At 45.1% G+C, this 25220-nt stretch overlaps 2 protein-coding genes across 13 annotated transcripts in view; both read left to right on the forward strand.

Moving 5' to 3' along the window:
- SEC31A (SEC31 homolog A, COPII coat complex component) overlaps positions 1-1519 on the forward strand; it is a 63777-nt gene extending 62258 nt beyond the window's left edge. For all 11 annotated transcript variants that reach the window (XM_067556847.1, XM_067556850.1, XM_067556851.1 and 8 more), the window contains one exon: positions 911-1519. In XM_067556847.1, coding sequence (XP_067412948.1) covers positions 911-1090 — 180 coding nt within the window. In that variant the 3' untranslated portion in view covers positions 1091-1519. The remainder of the gene's footprint in view (positions 1-910) is intronic.
- Positions 1520-10040: 8521 nt separating this feature from the next.
- Positions 10041-25220, forward strand: part of SCD5 (stearoyl-CoA desaturase 5) — a 67785-nt gene continuing 52605 nt past the window's right edge. Inside the window, exons 1-2 of one of the 2 annotated variants that reach the window (XM_067556859.1) lie at positions 10041-10142; positions 15774-16283. In XM_067556859.1, coding sequence (XP_067412960.1) covers positions 16055-16283 — 229 coding nt within the window. In that variant the 5' untranslated portion in view covers positions 10041-10142; positions 15774-16054. Of the gene's footprint in view, positions 10143-15751; positions 16284-25220 lie in introns of those variants that run through there. The other variant, XM_067556860.1, reaches the window with a different exon arrangement.

Consider the following 25220-nt stretch of genomic DNA (forward strand, 5'->3'; position numbering starts at 1 on the left):
ATTAATCATTATCTAGAATGATTGGCACTGTGAGTATGTGCAGACTTTTCATGTATGTGGTGGAGTTACGTCGTTTGTATTATGGGAGTGCTTACAGCCCCTGACTGAGATCAGGGTCCTGTTGTGCTAGAAACACACAAAAGGAGTCCCTGCTCCAAAGAGCTTACCATCTAAATAGACAAAACAGACAAAGGAAGTATCATCCCCATTTTACAGATGGGGAACTAAGGCACATTGAGACTAAGTGACTGGTCTAAGGTCACACAGGAGGTCTGTGGCATAGGCAAGTATTGAACTCAGTTTTTTACTGAGTACCAGTCCCAGTGGCATAACCACAAGTCCGTCTTTCCTTAGTGATAAACCTTTTTGGTTTTGACACTTGCTTGTGGGATGCTTCCAGAAGAGACGCCAGATCTTAAAGTAAATAAATAATAATAAACCTGCTAATACGTCTTGTTCATCATCATCACTAACAGAGGTGCTCTGAACTCAAGGAGACACTGACATAAAAGTGGGGTAAAGCCATGTGTGGAACTGGCTGTATGTCCCAGAATACAAATGGTCCATGAGCCTCCTCTGCCCCCTCCCAAAAAAGCTCTACAGGCATTCTGTCTTTTTCTCATATTTTAGTGTTTCAGTGACTATTCTTCCCAGCCTGTAAACACTGGCGTAAAGGGACTGATCCAGAGTCAGTTGAGGTCAATGAGAAGACTGCCATTGAATTCACTAGACTTTGTTTTAGGTCCAAAATGCTTTAGCTCTTTGGTGCACCTTTTCTAAAGGATGACCCAGGTTGCACAGCAGCCATGTGGTTTGATGCTTGACCTTGGCTATTCAGTCTGCTGGCTTTGGTATCCTGGATGTTTTTCCTTCTGCTGAACTCCTTTGTGTGTCCTCGGCTTCATTTCAGCTCTCTCCAACAATCATCAATGGCTTGCACAGCATTGCGAAGAGCATCGAAACACGCAACTACACAGAAGGATTGAACATCCACACTCACATAGTCAGCACCAGCAACTTCAGTGAAACGTCTGCCTTCATGCCAGTGCTGAAAGTCGTCCTCACCCAAGCCAATAAGCTGGGGGTCTGATGTGAGGCCCCCCCCTCCCCCTCGCCCAGGCAGAGCTTATGATGTTACTTTTCCAAAGAAGGACATTTCTACAAAAAACGTGCAAGAAGTGGACCAAGTACCAGACCTTATAGCATGTTGCAGTAGAGCTCTGATCAATGGCATTACACTATCCCTACTGATATACTTCATCTTAGAATGGCCTTTGAGCCCTGGTGCTTTTTTATTTTAGTCTTTTATCATCCCTAATGATTCCTATCTACAGACAGTAATGGATTACACCTCGTATTGTCAATTTTAAGTGCATGTTGTACTACTAAACAGTGGTTTTTAATACAGAACTGTGTGGAAAAGCTGATGGTAGTTATATATCAGACAGACCTTATAACACATTCTTTCCACCTCCCCTCCCGTCCCTCCATATCCACCAGATTAAAATGTCTGATCCTATTTTTAAGTGTATTTTGTCATTCATTTTTTTTAAAAGCTGCCTGCAATTTATTTTATTCCAGTTAGATGTTTAATAGCTTAATTTTGCACTGGGGCAAATAAGAAAAATAAATGCTGATGTGATATTTTCAATATCAATCATGGGATAAGAAGGAAAGTCCTCTCCTGGATTAGTAATTGGATAAAAGATAGGAAACAAAGGGTAGGAATAAATGGTCAGTTTTCAGAATGAAGAGAAGTAAATAGTGTTGTCCTCCAGGGGTCTGTACTGGGACCAGTGCTGTTCAACATATTCATAAATAATCTAGAAAAAGGGGTAAAATTTGCAGATGATACAAAACTACTCAAGATTGTTAAGTCTAAAGCAGACTGGGAAGAGTTACAAAGGGATCTCACAAAACTGGGTGACTGAGCAACAAAATGGCAGATGTTATTCAATGTTGATTAACTATAAAGTAATGCACATGGAAAACATACTCCTAACTATACATATAAAATGATAGGGTCTAATTTAGCTGTTACCACTCAAGAAAGAGATCTTGGAGTCATTGTGGTTAGTTCTCTGAAAACATCCACTCAATATGCAGCGGCAGTTAAAAAAGGTAACAGATAGGAATAATTAGGAAAGGGATAGATACTAAGACAAAAAATATCATATTGACGCTTTATAAATCCATGGTATGCCCACATCTTAAATACTGCATGCAGATCTGGTCGTCCCATCTCAAAAAAGACATTGGTATTGGAAAAGGTATAGAAAAGGGCAACTAAAATTATTAGGGTTGTGGAAAAGCTTCCATATGAGAAGAGATTAATAAGACTGGGCCTTTTCAGCTTGGAAGAGAGATAACTAAGGGGAGATGTGATAGAGATCTATAAAATCATGACTGGTGTGGAGAAAGTAAGTAAGGAAGTGTTATTTACTCCTCATAACACAAGAACTAGGGGTCACCAAATGAAGTTAATAGGCAGGAGGTTTAAAACGAACAAAAGGAAATATTTCTTCACACAACATACAATCAATCTGTGGAACTTTTTGCCAGCGGATGTTGTGAAGGCCAAGACTATAACAGCGTTCAAAAAAGAACTAGATAAGTTCATGGAAGATGGGTCCATCAGTGGCTATTAGCCAGGATAGGCAGGGATTGCTGTTTGCCAGAGGCTGGGAATGGCCAATGGGATGGATCACTTGATTGCCTGTTCTGGTTGTTCCCTCTGAAGCACCTGGCATTGGCCGCTGTCAGAAGACAGGGTACTGGGCTAGATAGACCATTGGTCTGATCCTGTATGGCCATTCTTATGTACTTAATAAAGGTTAATGTATTAGAAGGTTAATATATTAAAATGTGTCTTTATGAAATGAAGCTTTGAGAGTAGAACCTGAAGCCCGGGGGGGGGAGAGCTATCCATCACTTTGGAGAGGCGTGGACTTGTTTTCTCAGTGTTGAGTGCACTGCGGAAGTCCTAGTATATAGGGATTAATACATTTGTATTCCAAGTTTACATCAAGATATTCACATGTCAAGGAAGGGCTTAGCAGAGCATTGAAAGATCTGAAATCACAACAAGTTGCTAAGGTAACCAATACAGAGAGGTGGGCATTCAGCACATCCACTGCTTTTCTTGCAGTCCCCTGAAGTTAGAAGTTACAGGTGGCCATTTCCAATCTGCAGTGCTCCGACGTGCATTGTGACGTGACAACTGCCATGCCACTAGCATTGTACCAAGATATGTCAATTCCTTGTGTGTTTGTTATTTACTGCTGCCATTTTCTGCTCTGTTTAAAATTATACTTGAGTTTTTAAAATTTGAAAAATGTGTCAGAACAGCAAGTGACAGTATAGATGCATGGGAGCTATCAAAATTGCTCGAGGAGCTACAGTAGAGAACTGTTTCACTCCACTAGGTGCTAAGACTTTTAATTCAGACAACAAAAGGCAGGTTCCTAATTCCATAATTAAGCACCTAAATAATCTTCCTACTATTCTTCTGTAGTGGGCTATTGCATTGTCTGAATAGTGGCAGAAAGGTGAAATACAGCAACACTGCTAGAACCCAGTGATGAGGAATCTTTTTTTCTTGTCTCTGTGTGAAAAATAAGCTTGTCACCAGTCCACCCGCTGATTCTTGGACCCTATGGTCTAGTAAGTATTTCCCATCAACTTTGTAAACTGACTGACTAGCTGTGTTACAGTCCAGCATCATGTGGCATTTCCTCCTGCGTGGAACAAACTCACAGATCAGGTCTGGCTAACCCATTTTACAGGCTCTGTTTCTTAGGCAGTAGTTGTGTTTGTTGGTATTGTGACACCACACCGCTAGCCTGTCACCATAGCAGCAGCACAGTTCTCCTGGCTTTGTTAATAGCCTGTCTCTCCTTAAGCTGGCCTCAAGATCTCAAAGTTGGAGACACAAGCTTTCTAAAAATAGAACAGGAATGTATTTAATGAGAGAATCTGCTACTTTATAAATGAGAATGATGAACCGTCACCGTTTTATTCCCAATCTGTTACCTTCTGCTTACCTCTTTAACCAGTGTCAAGCAAGTAAACCACAATCTGACGATATGAACAGAAAGGGCTGTATTCATAGACGGAAGGTCGGTGACGCGCTGCCTGTTTCTCACTGAAACCAGATCTCAGTGGAATCCCATTAACATTGCTGGAGTTACTTCTGATTTACCCCAGCTGGATCAGATCAGAATAAATCCCGGAGGCTGTGGGGAAAAAATGATTAAATATTTAAACTTTGGCATGAGGGGTCTTGTCCTATGATAGTTGGAAGTGTCTTGTAAGAAGAGGGGCCTGCCCTGGAGCAGAGCAAGTTCTCTAGCAGGTGGAATATCTTTATATACATGCATGGAGGAAAAAGTTCACTGGGTATGTGCAATTTTAATAGCATTTTCTGGTACCACCTCGCAACAGATGGATGAAAGGTGGAGGCTACTTCAGAGTCTATTGACAGTACTATAGAAATAATGACTACTTCAGCAAAAAACCTTTCTTGCTTGTAAATGTTTGTTACGGATTTACCTTGTTTTACCTGGAGAATTGCTAGGACTAGCATATAACAGAAAGTTTTGCATTGTTTTCTGATCACAGTCAGGCTCTTCCAGCCTTTGGATTGTTTATATAAGATTTTAAAGTCAGTGCCTTTGAGATAACAGAGCTCCCTGATATACATATTGGGAACGTGGTTTTTGTTACATGCCACTTCGGGCCAGTAGTCCTGCTGTCAAAAGGAGAACAGATTCTAAACTGGACTCTGGGAGAAGAGGAGAGAAGATCCATTCTTTAATCCTTAATGTCTTCTCCTCAAAGGAGGGTGACGTTCTCCTGATCCTGTTCTATAATGTGAAGCAGTCAGTTCTTGCCTCCTCAGCACACAGGATGGTTAAGTCCTTGGATTTTTGCCCAATCCATCATATCCTGCCAAGCGACATAACAACCCCCCTGCATCTGTCTTCTAAAAAACTTGTGTCTAGCGATCATCATCCCTTGTGGTGCTCTGAGCCTCACTTCAGATTACCCAAGCAGTAAGAGGATTCCATTTGATTTGTCTGGTTGACACTGCTAGAATTTAGCAGGGAAAAATTTCCTCCTCCATCACTTATTTTCCCCCTTCCTGCTCCTCAACCGTATGTTGGTCCTCGATGACTCTGCATAAAAGAAATCTAATGTGCATTAGCAATTCAAAACCACATTAAGCATCCATTAGAAAGAGAGGTTAGGCAAGGGCAGACAGTGTTCAAAACCTAAATGCTAAAACAAGATGGTTAATGAATCTCTCCTACTTTCCCTCCCTAACAGTCAGATTCTGCATCCACTGAAATCAGTGATAAAACTCTTATTGACTTACTGGTGCAGGACTATGCAGTGTTGTTATAGCCGGGTCAGTCCCAGGATGTTAGAGACAAGGCGTGTAAGATAGTTATATTTTATTGGACAACGCGTGTTGGTGAGAGAGACAAGCTTTTGGTGCAGGACTAAAGCACTAGAATTGGACTAAAGTGAAGTCAGTTTTCATTATATGTTGTATTATTTTTGCACATAATATATTGATACAAAGAATGGTTTTAACATGTAACAATCTGTGTGTGAGTGCATGACGTTAAGATTGAGCTTCCAGCCTTAACTCGGTTCATCCAGGTTTGTGTGTCCACTCTCTTTCCTAGGAAGTTCTAAGGCACCCAAAACATTGCTCTGTAGTTTCTTTTTTTTCTAATTTTGCTTTCAATTAGCCTGTGGAACTCATTGCCACAATATATCATTAAGGTCAAAAGGTTACCAGATTTTTGTTGTTTTTGTTTTTTTTTAAATTGAACATTTATATGGATAACAAGAATATCCAGTGTTGGATCAGTAAACATTTTTAAAAAGAGAGTTTTGGTAGGGATATAAACTCTCAATCTTCAAGGCCTAATCCATTCTCTAACTACTGTGGGTAGGAAGAAACCGAGGACTGGTTATCCCAGAGCTGCCTATTACAGGGTTTCTTACATCTTTCTCTGAAGCATTGGTTCTGGCCTCTGTTAAAGACCAGATACGGGGCCAGATCGACTGCTGATCTGATCCAGTCTGGTAGGAGATGTGTTTGCACATGTCATCTAATGCAACATTCATGTTGTTTTTAAAAGTTAAATAAAAATTGCCATTAGCGTTTGTGATATCTCTGAGCATGAGGTATTTGACTAGGTGTCTTTTTAACTCTGCCATTCTCATCTTGGAGACACCTCAAGCCTAGGTCATCAGAACAACCAGAAAGCACAACTCCAGTGTTCATGCACAAAATTTTCCTAGATCTTAGTAAAATCTACAAAGCAAGCCATTTGTTTTTATATTCAGCCAATTCTGTTATCTCTGCACAGAATTTCTGATCAGAACAGATAGACTCCCGCCCCTACCCTTCCCCAGCAACCATAATTAAAAAAATCTCTAAATCAGTTCCTCTCACACTTTTTACAAACAAAAAAAATACTTTTCTGGGCAAATTTCAATCCCAAATTTATTTGCTGGAGAATGTTCTGAGCAACGGAAAAAGAGGATTCAGACGGAAGCTGTACCTCAGCCGAGTTATCATGCACACAGCTCATGGCTACTACAGTAATCTCCCAGTAACAGGGAATATTTTTTTTAAACATTTTATTTTAAAGTCGTTGTATACATAATATGCAGTGCATCAAAGGGAAATGTAGGCCCCAGTCCGGCAGAACATTTGAGTGTGGCTTAACTGGAAAGACATAAACAGTCCCATTGACACGTTTGAAGTAAAGGGGACTATTCACATGCTTTAAGTTAATCACATGCTTAAGTGCTTTGCTAGATCGGGGCCTTTGGGTGTCTCCTTTCCATTCTCTGTCACTGATGAGCTCACAGGCCTTTGAACAATATTTTGAGATCACTTGCTAGGAAACCACTACTTCTACCTTTTTTTTTTAAAAAAAAAAAAGAAAGAAAATACTTTTGAAACATTTTTTACAGTTCTGTGCTGAGATTTCATGATGGCCAGGTACTACAATCTTTCTTCATTCTCTTTAACAGGTACTTGCTTCTCCTCTGCATTTTTCCAGAGAGAGAATTCTAGAAGAACATTTAAAATACATCTATAAAAGTCTTGGGTTTAATTATATACTCTCTGCTGATTCTGTTGCCTCTGGAGATCTAGTTGGTAATTAATTAGCACACTAAGCTAATGTGCTTTGTTCTAGTACAACTCATGAAATTGCTCTTTACAAGCTCTGTTGCTCTAACATTTGAACATTAAAAACTAAGTGTTTACCCACCTCACGCTGAGTTGTTTTGAGGGGAGATTTCTTGTTTACATCCCCCAGCCTAACTCATTCAGTCGGGAGATTTTGCACCTTCCAGAGCAATCTCACTTGTGCTGTACGGTGCAGGGAGGAATGGGCAATCAAGGTGCATTGTTAATTGGATCACCCCCTACTGCTCCGCTCAGAGAGAGAAACCAACTTTGTTTGCTTTTGATTGAGCGTATAATGACAAGCCGAGGGCCCGATTCTGGCAAGGCTCCCATTGACTTGAATGGGGGAGGAGCAGGCCTGGAAAACCCCAGTGCATTTGGCCCCATTTTCTCTCTCTTGTGTCTTTGTTTATAGTGCATGTAGTCAGGCTGATCCTGAGCAAGAAACAGCACGGGACTGCTCATTCACACACCCATGACCCACGTTGTCATTTCCCTTCTTTCAGCGAGACAAAAGTGCCCATGTAGCACAGGGCCTCTAATGTTCCCATTTGCTTGGACGGAGAACGTGTAAATAATCTAGTGACATGTTGGATGATTGGCTAGGCTCAGTGAATATTGTTCCTGTATCAATTGCAGTTGGTTCACAAGTACATTTTTTGTTGGTCAGATGGTGCAGAGATCTGTTGTCCTACAGGCCCTCATTTAGTAAAACATGTCAACATGTACTTAATTGTATGTACCTGTATGTCCATTCCTATTCAGCAAGTCACTGAGGCACTTTATCAATGAAACTTCAGACTGTGCTTAAGTGACTTGCTGAATAGGAAAGAATGTAAGCATATGCTTACAATGAAGCGTTGATGTCAGTAGGACTCGAGCTCATGCAAAAGTGCTGGGGACATAAACACGAGGGCTAGTCCCCTGAGTTTTATTTTAAATTAGGTCGCTTACTGGGTTTTAACTTTCCATCTTCAAAAACAATAGCATAGTGCAAAAGTAGTATCGATGGCTGCTTACAGGTCACCCTCACCACGTGAATAGGTTACGTAATTGTTTAACCTGCATGTAAAAGACATCACTGAAGCCCAATGAGCCACAATATGCCCTCAGAGATACACCTACAACTCCCAAGGAAGTCCAGTGGGAGTTGATCATGAATATCTGATGGCAGAATTTTGCCCAAAGTGAATGCTTCTGTGCCCTTCCTCAAACTCCAGCTTCTGTTTGGGCAGCTAACAAATCACTGCATCCTAATATAAACCCCAGTGCAGCAAGGTACATAAGCACATACCAAACTTTAAGCACATGCTGGTTCCATTTAAGCTGATAGAACTACTCATGTGCTTGCCGTTCATCACATACTTAAATGTTTTGTTGGATCAAGGCCTTTTATTTGCATGCTAAAAGTTAGATACATGCTTAAATTCCTTGCTGAATTAGGGCATAAGAGGTGGATCCATACATTAATAAAAGATATTAACTAACACGAAAATAACGTTGAACGCAGATTAGCAGACGGGTTTATCCTCTGTAAATGTTTTGTCTACAACACCCAGTCCTGCATGAACGTGTTGAACTATATTGAAAAAGTAAACAAACCAGAAACCTGCCACGTGACAGCCACAATGGTGAAGTGAGGTCATCTAACAGCAGCTGAGTTAATCCTCCCTCCTTTTTTAAATAGCACCAAACTTCTGTTTGACTCTGTTCCTGAAGCCAGATCAGGGATCACAGAGGGAATATTTTATTAATCTTGTCTCTCCTCTCCCCCCGCTTCCAAATGGTTATGGGGTGTTTCCCACTTCTATTGGAATGTCTTTGTCCTCTGAAACAAAAAGTTGATTTTAAAAGGGTTTAATGTTTTTGGTTTGGTTTAAAACTAAAATCTTAAAATGATCTAGGCTAGAGATAGCAGAGTTGTCATCAGACCATTGCTGAGGCGATGGGCTCATATTCTGGTTCTATCTGCCCGTGTAACTATCAGAGAAAACCTTTGTATTGCAAATCTCTTCTGCCTCTTGTCCCCTTTCAGGATTCTCCATGTTTCTGGAGACCAGGAAATGCTACAACTATTTTTTCCCCATTGGCCTTCCTCGTTTATCCTCATTTGCAGGAAGAATGCTGTAGCTTTGCTCTGCAGAGATTGAATCTTCTTATGTCCAAATTACGTGCAGTCACTGAAAGCATTCACCATTACATCTAGCAGATTTGACATCTCCTTTGTAGCCACCACACCAGGTGGATCATCTTATTCTAGGTTTCTAATTGCCCTGCCCCTCATGATGTCAAACTTCAATGGGGTGCTGTTTTGTTGTTGTTTTTCGTTTTTTTGCATTTATTGCATTCTCTCCACTTTTAAAAATATTCTTTCTGGGATGTTTGTTAAGGTAGATCTCTGTTTGTGATATGTTTGTATTATCAGGTCTTTGAATTTCCCCCTCCAGGCTAGTCAAGGTCCTTTGCATGCTATTGGACATGGAGACATGTTCTTCAAACATTGCTTTGGTGGTGGAGGTGGAGTCTTGAACTCCTCTTCCTCTGCATCTCCTGCTACAAATGAGGCACCTGTAGCCCAGTGGCCCAGAGCTAGCTGTGCCTCTGGTGTAAATCCAGTTGATATCATTTAGAGTGATTATTTGTTTTTTAAAAAGAGATTAAATCTTTCTCTTGCATTTCCCCCCAAAATGTATTGCTGTAGGTAACAGTCATAGATAATGTGGAAAAGTGTCTGACACCTTTATTGGTGTTGAGTTAGCTCCTAACTCCATGAGGACTGCTATTGATTTCAATGGGATCTCTTAAAGAGCGAAGGTACTACAGGAATCAGAGTATCGGAAGGTGGCCCTCAACAAAACATACCAAATGCTGGGATTGGAATCACGGGCTGAAATCCTGGTTCCATTGACTCCACTGAGTTCAGGTCAGTATTTCACCCCTGGTTTTTGTGCTCTCAATACACGTCCTCCCTCATTCAGGCTTACACAGAACTCTGCAGCTGAGAGCAGGCACTGATCTCTCCTGCTGGTTGTTGGTTGCTCCCCCATAACAAAACTCTTTCAATTTTACTTCTGCACTAACCGATTTAGGAGACTGATTGGTTTTACTGGAGAAAAGCAAACTCTGAATTCATCCTCCTCCTCAGAAGCTCAGGCCCCACTATTTAAGCCCCGTGAGCTTTATAGCAGCAGGAACATTTCCTGTATTTAAAGATGTAAAAATGAGTCAAATCACAACACAGTGTTTGTTACAGTTCGCATCCTCCGGTATGTTTAGTTGATGTATGTGGTGCTTAAGTAATGGGCTAAAATGTAACAGACCAGTAAAAATTCTTGCTCCAAAGAGCTTACAGTATAAGAGGGAACATATCAAATGGTGGAACGATACAGAACGAACAAATGAGGTGAAGGCTTTCTAGCTGGATTGTAGCCTGCAGTGAAGAAAATTACTGTCATCTTTCAGAATTTCCCCTTTGCACTTATGATGTGGTTTTGTTCCAGAAGGCATTTAGAGAGTTAGTGTTTTAGGTCTTGCTACAGAAATATACTTCCAGTTGCTTAAGCAGATGGACATCAATAGGACTACCTGACGTCCATCTGAAGTCATTGCTTAAAGTTAGGCATGTGCTTACGTACCTTGCTGGACTGAGGTCTGGATGAATGGTTTTGCTGTAGATCTTTTCAATACGATACACCCCCTGGCCTCCATATGTTACTGAAAAGTTTTCCTTGTTGGATTTTGAAAAGATCCTGTCTGCATTTGCAGTAATGTAACTGCATCAATGCAGTCATCTGGACACAAACCCCTGCTGCAGAGGCACTGCATCAGCACAAAATCACGTTACACGATTGCAGCTCACTCTTGGAATTTACTTGGTTAAGTTACACTCCACACAAAGTGGAGTTTACAGAAGTGTATCTACATTCAAGGGGTGTGGCCATGCAATTATTCCTGGGTAAATGCATGATGTGGATTTCTCAAATATAGCTGGAGACTCAGATCAAAGGACTTAGAGGTGGAAGAGACTAATTAAATCTCTGAGTCTGTCCCATACAATCAAAATGCATGTGTCAGATATTAAACTAACACTATGTACGCTTGAACTTGGTCTAAAAGCTGACCTTGAACATCCTGAATATTTGAGCCCCTGAAGGAATAAAATATAATAACAACAACCCATCAATCTAAGTTGAATTACTAACTCCAGTGATCCCCAAAAAATTAACTGGAGACAATACATGTTGCAATCAACCAAATGAAGTTCTCTGGTGGTATGAAGTGAACCCAAGCATATAAAACACACACACCACCACATATTTTATTTGTACTGAGGGAACCATTCAAGAACGTAAGGAATGGGTTGCAGGTAAATATTTTACTTGATCTTAATATCTGATTTTTAAATAACTTCAGAAGGCCACAAATTGTTCATGAGTCGTGGCTCTCTTTCTTCCCTTGCTCTGTAGCTGCAGCATGTGAAGCTGTGCACTAGATAACAATCAACTTCCCCCCACCTCCCTCCCTCGGCTTCTCTGTGAATCTGGGTCATCCTCTGGACATTGGTGAACTCCGTATTAACAAATCCCACTCTGGGATACAGAACACCACAGGATTCTTCGTTTTAAACAGCAGCCTGCACTAAGTGACAAAGCACATAAAATGAGGCTGCAGATGCAGTAAGAAGCAAAAGCCAAGGCCTAGTTGGAAAGAAATAGATGGGAGGTTAGATTCATGCGCATTTAAAAACTAAAATAATATTGCTTTTGGGAAGGGAAAACATGGAGTACGCTGATGTAAACTTTATTGTTCTTTTTACTTCAGTGGCCTCTTTGTTATTTTCAGGGGAGTAAAGTTAGCTGATTCTGGAATGGCTGCTGCTGCCTATGATAAAGAGGCAGTTTTTGGGTGGCTGGAGTTGGCTTGAAGAACAAACATATCTGAAATTCAGCAGCCTTAATGAAGTGCTTACTGTCATTTAGCAAAAGCCTAGCTCAAACACTAAGAATTGGTCAAATAATACTTCGCATTTTTCTAGTGCCTTTAGGAGCTGTTGCTTTAAAAAGTAGTTGCTAGTTCCCCCCACCCCTTTGTGAGGGAAAAGGGTTATAGCTTTTATACATATAATCCACATTAAGATTTGATTTCTTTCCATAGCTAGAGGAAATTCTCTCTCAGATAATTGACTCTGATCTGCAGTCAATTGAACTAATCACATGCTTAAAATTAGGTGTGTACTTAAGTATCTTGCTGAATCAGTGCCATAGTCAGAACTAAACTTTAGGAAGAGGAATGAAACAGGAGCACAGTTTAATAGGGATGTTGCTTACCTCAAATCCGCCGATCACGTAAGAGGATTTTCTCTAGAAATGGAAGGCGGGGGGGAGGGGGGAGAAGCCCAACTCTTAATTTGGGTTATATATGCTTAAAGATAGGCATGCATTTAGCTAAACTGGGGCCTATAACCAGAAATCCCTGCTGTACAATGTGAAATCGGCAAGCAAATCCCATTCCCTCTAGACAACTCTTTAAAAGATTACAGTTCAGAATTAGTGGCCCCCCCCTTTTGGATGCATGGCTCCCCAAAGCATCTTGGAGATGAATCATAATTACCTGGGCACCCAAGGAAAAGAAGTTTAAGGAGACCAACAAGGCTGGGTGTAGCACGCACTCGTTCGTAAGGGCTAAGGCAGGAATGTGGCATTGGGAAGGTGCCAAGCTTCTAGCAGCTAGAGATGGAAAAGTCCTTCTGTCTGACCCTTGTACTCACCGGGAGTGGTTGAAGAGGGCCTTAGGGGTGTGACTGATGATGGGGGCAGGGAAGAGGTTGCTCTTCCTGGCACTCTCCGCTACTCTATTGTCAGATTTCTTTGGCGCAAGCCAGCCAGGTGGAGTTACTACAGCTTGGAGCTGCGGAACCAACTCAGTGGCACCACATAAAGGGTCAGCTGTCCAGGCAGGATGGTTCTAACCTATGGCTGCAGCAGAACTAGGTGATCTCTGAGGGCTGGAGACACCCTCACCCACCCTCCCCAAGTCCTTCCAGGGGAAGATTTACAGGATTGCCCATGACATCCGCCTAGCTGAGTTTCCCTACCCCTCTGGTCTGCTCCTGCTGGCTTCTCCATGGAAGTAAGGGGGCATAATGACCCTGAGTAAGGACTGCAGGATTTTGGCCCTTAGGGTGAAATGCATCCCAGTGCAGAGACCTAAGCATGGCTTAAGTCCACGGCCTTGTGCTGCTTCTCCGCAGAGCAGTGAATAATTATGAGGCTTAAAGCCCAATCCGTATATAAAAAGGGATTTTTGGAAGGGATTGGGACAGCAATTTAAATATGCTTTAGGTTACTGCGCTTGGAGCAGGACACACACAGGCACGATGGCCATGGACCTCTGCTGGTGTGAATTGGTGCAATCCCAGTGGAGCTACGCTTATTTCCACCAGCTGCGGCTCTCTCCCTATAGCTGCAGTTACACCCACTTATGTGGGCATCTCTTTGCCACAGCATGTGCTGGCATTCGCTGGGATTTCCCATTAAGGGATTTGACTTTGCACAAGCTGAAAATGAAACCAAAGTGGAGCCATTATGCATACCTGCCTCCTTCCATAAAAAACAAAACAAAACTGTCATCACTGCCTGCTGGTGTATTAATTTTGATGGAATATGTGGATACAAAAAGTCAAAGGTGTTAATATGACCCTAGCACTGTCCAACATTATACAGTTTTAAACAATTTTCAAGGTTTGGTATACAGAGACCTCAACCTGCTCAGTACCATGACTAAGACACCACTACAAATCCTTTTAACTTTTTATTAAAGACACAGGAGGAAAACAGAAGCCAGTTAAAGCATTTGAAATGCACACAAATAAACCAGGCTTTTCTTTTTAACAACACTCTTTGTTCCCTTTCCCTTTAGCTGGAGAGAGTTTTTAGAGGGAAACCCCTCTTGTCTGACGTCTTAGATGGTATGAGAGATAGTAATAACTGTCCTTTTGGGGAAAGAGAAGAAGGTAGTTGAGATGGGCTGGAGCTGTCCTTGCTGCTGCTGCTGCTGTTAAAATCCAATCCCATTTCCTAGAAGACAAACCAAGGGAAGCCCACACAGAAGAGGAAAGAAAGAGAACAGCAGAGACAGAAAATGCAGCTTGTATCTCTGACATTGACTCCTACTTGCAGCCTTGCTGCTGGGAAAAAAACAGGCCCAGCACATGGTCTGCTCAGCACCTTCAAGACCTGGCAAACTCATATCTCCATTGGGCTGTTTTGGGGCACTGCTTGTAGCTGCCTCTCTGGTCACTGCTTACAACGGTGTTGCTAACTATACAGTCTTGGCTGGCCAAGCCGGGCTCTTACTAGACCAAAGGAAAAAGGCGAGGGCTAAAAAAGAAAAATAAGGTGGGAAGGAAACAGGCACATGGATTAGGTGCGTGTGGGGGGGGAAGGCTCACATCCTAGGTAGTAGTTGGGATTTAGCTGGTGCCAGTGGAGAGGATGATGTCATCTGGCTCCCTCTCCCTGGCCCAGCCTGCTGGGAATATCTCATGATCAGGATGAAGGAGGTCTGGGGTTCCAGAAGATAGGGAGGGTAGCAGCCATGAGAGAGAAGCTCACCCCTTCCCCATCTGTCATCTTTCAGTCAGCCAGCATTGTGGTAGCCAGTGTCCCCTTCACGTCTCTTTTGGGGGAGTTGTGGGTGGAATAGCTCATTCCCACGTTATTTTGTTCCCCTAATTTCAAAAACCCCAATTTTGGTTCACCGATTTCCGGTCCCACACTTCTCTTGTTTGTCAGGCATGATCTTAATCCCAGCTTTGGCTCCTTTTCCCATCAAGGTGTATTGTTCTATCTTGTCATGACACTTTATACACTGTCCAACAGGTTTTAACAGTTGAGCTCACAATCAGGGTAAATTTGGAGCCCCGTTTATCAGAAAACTGCCCATAAGATTCTTAACAGCCTGGTTATTGTCCATTCAAAGCAGGCAACAAGGCTGAAAATAGAACACCCCCCAGTTCAATCCATCGAACACCTGCCCTCTCCACATGCTATCATGTGCAATAATTTTCGTTAAGGGGCCTGATCTTCCAGTGGGAGCTGGATTAGGCCCTCAATCCTGTTTAGAGCAGGGATTTTCAATTGACGTTAAATGAAACGTCCTCTTACATCAATTGATCTTAAGCAGGCACGGCTGCACTGAAGGAGTGCAGACTGATTTGGTGCCTGGAGGCGCTTTTCCCATCAAGTGAGAAGCTTCGAAGAGGGCTCAACAGCATCGCAAAAGCTTGGCTGCCTTTGGGCAGGACTAGTTGCATCTTGGCACAGCTTCTGATTTAATGCCACCCGCTCAGTGTTTGCATTCTGTGTGTGTGTGTGTGTGAATATTCAGTGTGGCCAATATGTGGCAACAAGGGACGGAGCAGCTCGCTCTCTTTAAGAGCCCCACATGTAACTCTGATTGGCTGTAGCTATGCTGGTCTGTCTCTCACTCCTTCTCTCTACCCCTCCCCGCCCCCTCTTTTTTTTTCTTCCCTCTGTTGCTGTGCGGAGTTCAGTGCTGGCACAGCAATAGCATCATGGATGAGATGCTAGCAACAGATGCTGTGCTCCAGGACTTGCAGTCGTAAGGTTTATTTAAAATTCGCCTGGAGGGGAAAGAAGAAGGGGGGAATCCCCAGACCTAAGAAGAACAATCATCATCCATTAAAAAAAAACAAATCAACAATCCTCCAAGCAAGCACGCACGCACGCACCTTCGCTGTCTGACTGGTAGCTGCTCCCAGACCCTGGTCCGGGGGGGTCCTCACATGCTTACGCAGACCTTGCTTTCTTAGCTATGTCGGGCCAACGAGCCAACTGTACGGTGGATGGAGAGAAAACGATCCCGGTCTGCGATGGGAGAGAAGAAAGCCCGTCAGGATGGAAAGCAGAGAGCAGCGAGGGGAAGGCCAGATATAACCAGGAGATTGTCTGGAGGAATGTCATCCTAATGACACTGCTTCACGTCGGAGCCGTGTACTCCCTCTGCCTCATCCCCAAGGCCCAGCTGCTTACTTTGATCTGGGGTGAGTGTCCCGACAATCGGGGTTTGTTTTGTTATCCCCCTGTAGGAGGGGGCGTTTGTTTCTGTTTTCTGCAGGCTGGGTAAGTCCCGTGTTTATGACTGTTCTTTAAAACTGGACTGGGGGGGCGGGGTGGGGAGGCCGCACATTGGATCTAGATATTTCAAAGTTCTCTTTCAGTGGAACAATTCCATTCAGCCCCTCTGCTGCGGGATTTGAACCCTAGGGCAAACGGATGCTAAACCATCCAGTGCCTTTCCCTCATGCGACAGGATCAGGATGGCTCCCATGCTGGAGAGGGGGGGGAAATCAGAAACAGTCAGATTGGAAACTTCATCCCCCTCGATGGAGGACGTCCATTGGCTGTTTTCAAGCACCTTGTCTCGTCCCTGCCCCTGTCTCTCAGAGCCTGGTAATTTTGACTCATTTCTGAACCAATAGCTCTCAATATTCTCAATGAAACAACTGGCGATGAGCGAGGGGGAGATGAAATCTTACCTAAGGGCCTGATCTTGTGCAGGACTGAGCGCCCTCCACTTGCACTGACGTCGATGGGAGTTGAGGAGGCTCAGTATCTAGCAGGATCAGGCCAGCTGCCTAAAATGCCTCCCACTCTAATTACTTGCTGCATGTACAATCCAGGCTCTCATTACTTTTTCTCCTTACAGACTCTGCTTTCCCACCTGCATCCTAGCCCTCGTGCCAGCCTCTTCCCCCTTTTAATGTCTGTTATGTGTCAATGCTACTTGCCTGCTTGCACATCCCTAGAGTTGCTAACTGAAGAATCCTCCTGCTGTCATGTGTGCCCCTGGCAGAAAGCAAACTAGGGCTCCCCCCTTCTTCCTCCCAGTGCCAGCTGGGCCATTGTGGCATGCCCCTGGGGCTGTGGGGGGCAGTGTGACTTAGGGCTGCAGCCCAGGAAATGCAGAGGCTCCCAACTAATCCAGAATCACCTTAGTTCCTGGGTGTTGGGATGTGCTGCCGACTGAACTGCGTGCGCTCTGAGAGGTACGTCAACCATAGCAACTTCCACTGACCCCTTTCCACCGTGTTTAGCTGAGACAGAGGACGCAGCCCCTGCTAAGTGAGTGGGTGCAGGGGGGACCCTGTGGGGGGGGGACGACTTCGATTTTTTTTTTTCAGAAAGCCCATTGGGGTCAAAGCACAATCCCAAAATGCTTTGCGCTGCGGCCAGGTGTCCAGCCCCCAGCAAAATGCCCCCACGCCTGGTTTGTGGTGTGTCCCACAAGTGCCACTGAATCTGATGGGAGCTGAAGGGATTGGCTGCCTCCCAGGACGGGGCCCATAAGTAAAGATACGTAGGGTTATTGCATGCTGGGAATGTGGAGAGTTATTCACGGGACCTTCCACTCCTGCCTCTCCCTGTTTGGTTTGAGGGAGCTGAGTGTTCACACACTGTGTTTTGCCTAACTCAAGGTATGCAGGGAATGGTGCTTAGCTCCAGGGCCTCCAGGATCCCAGCCGTCTACCCTTCCCCCCTGCCTACACTTACACGGTCACAGCTATGCTGGTACTCACTGCGTTCATTAATGACAACCAATTAGAAGTGTTCTTTGCACTTCCATCCCACTTCTCCTTGGAGCGTCTGCGAGCCCTCTGCAAAGGAGCATTTGTTAGCTCAGAGCTACAAGAGGGGAAGTTGTCACAACCTCTCCCTGCCTCACTGTGAGTGAGTGGTACAGTAGAGCGTGGTACGCAGGTCTCCTGGCTCCCAGGTGCCTGCTCTAGCATTTTAGTCTTCTGCCTTAAAAGAAATGGCTGTGCTACTTGAAAGCCACAAGTGTGTCAGTAGGAGTGGCACGTGATGGGACAGGCAGCACAGGGGCAGAGAGGGTGATAAAGGCTCTAGATCCAGACCATGTTCATCAGAAGATGCTCTGCGTCCTTCCTGAATTCCATGTTGGCTTGTAAGAGCAGTTGTGGAGAGATTTCAGCCGGGTGAGAGCAGTAAGACCGGCAGGACAATGAAAGGGGAGGAAAGGTAAAATCAAGTGTAGTCTCTCTTCAATGTCTGGCCTGGCCTTCTGGGGAGGAGGTGCTTGCACTCACCCCATAGGCAGGTAGGGGAGGGCTGAGTATTTGATCTGATAGCCCTTTTCTGTCTCTCACCATTAGGACCCTAGCAAAGGTCCCAGAAAGATGAGCACACCACACACACACACAACCTGGTGAGCCACACACAAGCTATCTGCAGGCTCTCACTCAGGGAATGTCTCTACTGTAATTAGACACTCACGGCTGGCCTGGGCTAAGAGGCTTTTGAATTGCATGGTGAGACACTCCCACTGCGCAGGGTCCCAGAGCCCGGACTCCAGTCCGAGCTGGAATGTCTTCTGCACCACAAACAGCCCTGCAGCCCGAGTCGGCTGGCGGGGCCAGCGGTGGGTGTCTAGTTGCAGTGTAAACACTCAGTAGGGTCTGTCCGTCTTGTCCCATCCACCCGTTTTAGTAAAGGGAAGAGTGAGCTGGGCACGGACCCTGACCGGGCTGTTTTGTCCGTGTAACACATTTCTACTTCAGATCCATGGTTTCCCACTGACGTGGGGCCAGGACGGTGAGCTCCATCGGTAGCGCACGGCTTCAGAGGATTCACTGCAAAGAGGCCTTGTTAGTAGTACATCTTTTAAAAGGAACACCTCCCTCCCCTGCAGTGTTAACGAGAGGTGGCCTGTATCCCAGTCCAAGATGAGCACTGGTAGCAGAGGATGGCATCACAGAGTAAGATTTCTAGATGAAGGTGTTCTCCATACTCATGGCTTCCAAAGACAGATGCAACACCCTTCAAGAATCCCTAGAAGCCCCAATATCTCTCTGTTACCTTGGACACCCGTTTGTGGTTTCTGTCTTGTCAGCTGTCCATGGCCTTGATTATCATTGATTGCCATCTCCCCGCTCCCTCTGCCTTTTAATAATTATTCTGCCCTCTGCAACATTTCCAAAGTCTCTAAATGGGCATTTCCATAGCTGGCCCTGCTCTCTCCAGACATGGCTGTGTTTTGAGACTGGAGGGTGTATCAAATCTAAATCAAAAGCCCTCACTGGCATTGTTTGACATGGGTTTCACCTGGTGCAGAAGGTGTTCCAAGAAATAGCCAGAGCACGTTACCTGCCTGTTGGTTAGCCGGGTGAGGAAGCACGCCCCATTCTCGCTACACCACCCCAACTGGAAATGATGGTGACAGGCTGAGTGATTTCAGCAGTTGTTGCATCAGCTTTTTGGCCACATGTGCTTAAGAATCAGGCTTTGCAGAGCTGTTGAAAGTTCAAAGGGAAAGGAATCTGCTCTAATTGCTCATAACGCTCCCATTCTTTTGTTCTGTAACAATATGATCATTCTTTAGACAGCACTGTTAGCATAATTCCTAGTATTTCAGTTGCTGTAGAAACAGAACGGAGCCACTTTTTTCAATTACATCAATTACTTTCTTTGATAATTTTCCCCCTTTTTTTTAAAGTGAAAAATATGATGAGCAAAATAGCTGATATCTATTAAAATCCTTCTGTAAAACAGGTTTGCTTTTTCTCTTCCTTCCCTCTTGCTGCTATGTAGATACCTACATTTTCTATTTTGGGAGGGTTTAGAAATCCACCCCTTGCTGTATCATTCTGGGAATTCTGCACACAGCTTAACTAGAGGAGATGTGAAAACCAAACGAGTTGTAAGAGCCCTGCAATGAGAAAATAAAGGAGGAGGCATAGCTATGCTTTCTGAGATGAGATGGTTTCTCTTGTCTGTACTGTAGCTGGCCAGGATGAGAAGGTGAAAGCAAAGATTTGCCCTAGGAAAGAGAACCTAACATAGCTTCTTTTTCCTTGTCCCTCCTGCAAGATCTCCTCCACTGAGATGATGCTAAAAGAAAAACACAGACAAGCACATTGCTGGCAGCAGTCAAGAGTTCCTTGAGGGACTGACTTAGGTGTGGATTTACCACGGCCCCTCTGCTGGATGGAGTTTCACACCCGTGAGTGCCTGCCTGGAGATAAATCCTCAATACTCATGACAGCTGAATGAAGGTGTCCTTTGACAAAAGGGCTACACATCTGTAGGGGTTTTTTGAGCTAAGGAAGAAGTTGTTAGTATTATTTATTTATTTGTGTTGTGAGAGAACCTACGAGCCCCAGTCATGGATTCAGTCCCTCATTGTGCTAGGTACTGTACAATCACAGAACCAAAAGATGGTCCCTGTCCCAAAGAGCTAACTATCTAAGTATTTTGATTTGTTGTCACCACATTGCACCTAATAAGTCCAAACAATAGGTGGATGGGTTCGTTGAAGTTGCAGGAGAATAACAAAGTGAAACGGTTAAACCCTCACTTCCCTGTCCATTACAACATGGATCCATTTCGAAGCGTTGAGTCCCACGGTAAAGGGCAGTGGGACCAGTCCATATTTTTTGACAGCACTAAAGGTGACCTGCAATTTCATAGATGTTTTCGTAGATTCCAAGGCCAGAAGGGACCATTTTGATCATCTAGTCTGACCTCCTCTTTACAGGGAGCTTCTCCCAAGTGCAAGGGGCAGATTGGGAGGAAGCACAAAGATGCTTACAAAGTTTTCAGATTTTAATGAAAATATTTCACTTCTGCAACAGCGAGAAGCCCCCATATTGAGGGTTGCCAGGTGCACAGCTTTCCCATCGAGGACAGGGCTGGTAAACATATATTTTGGGTAGCTTTTAGGACCTAGGATTGCCATTGCTCACAATCAAATGATGAAAAGTCATCTAAGGCATGGGCATTCAGGAGGAGCAGGGTCTCAGATCAGGCACACCATGGGAGGGCCAGTGAGTGCTCGTTCCACAATTCATTTTGAATGAACTGGGTTTGCATCCTTCATTTGTTCCTCTGTGGTGTGTGAAGAAGGGCTGGGAAGCAATTCTTCTTCAGCTTTGTTTTTCTCCTTTTTATTTTTTAAACCTTAGAAATATAAGGACTGTCAAGTCTGGTCTGCCATGGGTTAAAGTCCCTGCTCTGCCTCAGACTTCCTGTGTGAACTTGGGCACGTCATTTAGCCTCTCTATGTCTCTGCTCCCCGTCTGTACCATGGGGATGGACAAACAGCTAAAGACTCTGAGATGCACAGATACTATGGTAATGGGGGCCATATAAGTACCTGTGATGGGGTAGGCTACCCCCAGAGGCCTCAGGGTCCTGTCACACCCATCCCAGGAAAGGAATAGTGGCGCAAAGTCCCCCGAGCGGCCTAGAAATACTGCGCAGGAAGCAGTCAATCATAGCAAAGCTGCACAAGGCTAGCCACTCAGAGAAGCTGCAGGGAGCAACAAATCAGGGCCCAGGAGGGCCATATAAAAGGAGCTGCAGAGTCAGTTCCTTGCTGGAGCAGGAGGAGTGCAGCTGGTGCTCCTGGCTAGCCAAAGGAAATGGCAGCACCATGGACAGCTCAGTGCTGGCAGGGACCAGGGGAGCGAGAACACATGCCTGGCTGTCTGCTTGGCATGAACCTAGACGAGCCCCGAGCTAAGAGTGAAGCAGTGGTGAAGGCTGGGGCCAAGGGGAAGTGGCTCAGGGAACTGAAAGCAGTTTTGTTAAAGGGACACGGTGACACCTGGCTGCTATTCTTATGGTCACTGGGGATCTGGAGTAGGGTGGGCCTGGGTCCTCCCCATAAGCCACTGAGGACGTGGCCTACACTGGGACAGCGATAAACCCCCAGCAGGGGACCTGAACCACTTAGCAGTCCAGCTGGGGCCAGAAGGGTCCAGAGAGGGCAAAACCATTGCCTCCAGTGAGGAAGCCCTGGGAGTACGGCCCGATACCAGGGCCGGGGTTTTTTAAAGACTGCAGACACACCCAATGAAAAGGGGTGCTTATGAGAGGTGGGGTGCCGCACCATTACAATACCTTAGACCAATATCTGGTAATAATTAACTTCTTAATGAACTGGTCTAGGACCAACCCATCCTCCACATACTGCTGTACCAGTTTATATGGCACATGGGTTTTCTGTTCTGATTTAAGGTAATGTACAAAGGGCTGGTGCCTTGTGATGTCTAGATTGTTAAAATGAAGACCCAGGGCACCTGCTGTGGACAGGAAGGGTTGTGGGTAGAGGGTTTTAGCTGGGTAATAGGGAGGTGCATGTGGAAGGGTTTTAGAAGTGGTTGGAAGTCCTTCACTCCACCTCTTTCCAGCCAGCTACTCCATCCAACATAGATGTGTTTCCAAGTCCATCTCAATTTAGAACATAGTTTGCAACCATAGTGCAGGTCTGACAGCAACAGTTAGTCCTAAGATCTCACTTGAGAAATTCTGCTCTCCTTATGGAAACTGAGTCCCCATTTATGTTAACTAAGAATCTGTAGATGTGGGGAGAGCAGAATATTGGAGTCAAGAGCTGACAGAAGCATCTGAGAAAAGAATTTTTTGTCCCTCCAGAATTCTCCCCTCTTCTTCAGTGGAATCTCTTCTGTATTGTTATGAGTCATGAACAAGTTAATATTTGTCTCATAGTGGGGCCCAGGGGCCCAGGTCATGGTTGAGCCCCTTTTGTGTTAGGTGCTGTATACATTTATTTTTTAATAAAAGGAAGACAGCCCCTGGGTCAAAGAGCTTACAATCTAAAGAAGGGCAAGGCGTGACCAGTGGATCTGGCACACAGTGGGGAGGACGACAACAGTGACAAGAATAGGAACACAAATTCGCCTGTATTAACTGAGTGAACAATTTGGGGGTTTCAAGGTTTGGAGGATTTAAAAAAAAAAAAAAACAACAACCCAGTGACCAAGCGCTAAGAGCCTTCTCTTTGGGCCTGGGGTAGCCCCATCTGTTTAAACAAACTACCTCCAGCACTTATGGTGCTATGGGAGAAGTGCATGTGAGTGGAGCATGTGAGACAATGAGCTCCTGGAATATGTCAGCAGCAAACGTGCTCCTTGTAACTGAGCGATCCTGGTCAAAGAGGTGCCAGACACATGGAGAAAGGATGGCAGAACCGGGCTCTCCAGCTACCTCACATGCTTAGGAGGGATGGTGTGGCTTTGGTCACTGTGCTGGATTGCCATGAGAGAGGCGCCAGAACCAAACAGCCATCGCTCCGAGCTTTGGGGTGGTCTGGAGCGGGATTTGGATGTGAGGATTCAGGCCCAGCACTAATCAAAACCTTTTGCTTCATTAAAAGATGACCGTCACCACCCATGTGGGCTGTTCCTAAGGACCTATCTTCCCCCTGGCAGAGAAGGTGCCTACGCCCACCGTGAGGCCCTGAGAGGGAGGATGATCTGGTACGCCTGCTTGTCAGGACAACTGGGGTTCATGCTTTACGCTGCCACAGACTTCACATGTGGCCTTGGGCAAGTCACTTCAGGCGAGAGTTTTGAAAGAGCTCACCTCTCAGTTAGGCACCAAAATAAGTGGCCAGATTTTTATGTTGGATGCTGAGCTCCTTTGGAAAGCTGGCTGGTAGTCTTTCTGTGCCTGTTTGCCATCTGTAATGTGGGGATAATACGGCAGTTTTACCTCACAGAGGTGTGGTGAGGATAATTAGGTTAACTGAGGGTGTTTCTGGTGCTAGGGTGTTGGGGGCCATATAAATCCTTGGACAGAGAAGGCCACTGCTTGGTCTGGATAAATAAGGCGAGCAGGCTCTGTTCACCGTGGGGAGGTAACTGCTGCCTGTAGAGGCCCCTCTGTTGTGTGCCCCCCTGAAAGCCGCCCCCAGGCACTTTGTGAATGATGTCCAGAATGCATGGAATGCCCCAAGTGAGAGGAATGCAGCGCTGTGACTCCCCATCCCCAGCTGCATCGTGGGGTGCGTTCCTAATGCTGTTCCACAAGCAGCGCGTTTTCCTACCATCCTTTTGTTTGTTTTTTACATTCCCTTTCCCTGCAACATCCAAATGCAGCTTTGGTCTGGGGCTGCCACTTCCCTCCCCTCCCAATCTGGGATTTCCCTCCCATTCCCCCTACTGATCCGCTTCCCACTGCTCCCAATTAACTTGTTAATCAGTGAGTCACCACTTCACGTTGCGCAGAGATGAAAGAGGGCCCCGCGCTACCTAGAAAACAGCAGTTACAGCCAGAGTGAACATTCAGCAGCATTAGTTTCCACTGGTAACGTACTGAAATGCACCCAGCTGCACATAATAGACAATGGAAAAATTAGGCCAAGGACAAGCCAGTCAGTTGTTTACTCAGGGTCATCCAGACTTCCTCCTCCGACCAGCACCTAGCGAGCTTTATTCTGTCTTGTGCACTACAGCTCAGAGGGGCAGGAGAAGGGCTATGGAGAGGCATTCTGGATGACTCAGCCAGGGAATGCACTGCTGGAGTGGGAGCTGCACTACTCCTTCGAGGGATGCGGTATGAAAGCCCCCCGTCCTCCCCCCAATCCCCGTCTGTCTCTGTCTAGTGCAGGGAGGTGCTGGGGGCTGTGGTCAAAGCGCAGGGCCTGCACCCTCTTGACCCCTTGTGGTCACAATCTGCCTGATTCTCTAGTGGTCCATAGATTGCCTGCCCTGTTCTTACTGAAACAAGCTCTGAGCTTCTGATGTAAAAAATGAGCTGCAATAATTTCAAAAGAAGCCAGCCAAACCTTTCAGGCCTTCATCCATCCTAAAGAAGCACCAAAGGGCACACAATGATTTATTTGCCTTTGGAAGCCTCCTTTAAAGAGCAAATCCGCTGGGTAATGAGTAGGAGGAACACGTTTGCTAATAACCTTGCAGTCCCATAGATCCAACAGCAAACACCCTCCTACAGTATGGCACTCACTGTTCCTGTGGTTTTTCTAAAGCAGTTCTGAGAAGGGGAGCATGGCACATGCCCTCCATGTACACGCTGGCTGGCTAAAGCACAGTTGTTTTTCTGAGGCTCTCAGCTCCTTCCCCTGGAGCCCAGCCACCAATCTCTCAGAGATATGCCTGGACAGTAGCATTCTAACCGGCCTGCAGAGTGTGCGC

This window comes from Emydura macquarii, unplaced genomic scaffold, assembly GCF_026122565.2.
Source record: "Emydura macquarii macquarii isolate MOO-44397 ecotype Brisbane River unplaced genomic scaffold, CSIRO-AGI_Emac_v2 contig_1790, whole genome shotgun sequence".
Taxonomy (NCBI): Eukaryota; Metazoa; Chordata; order Testudines; family Chelidae; genus Emydura; species Emydura macquarii.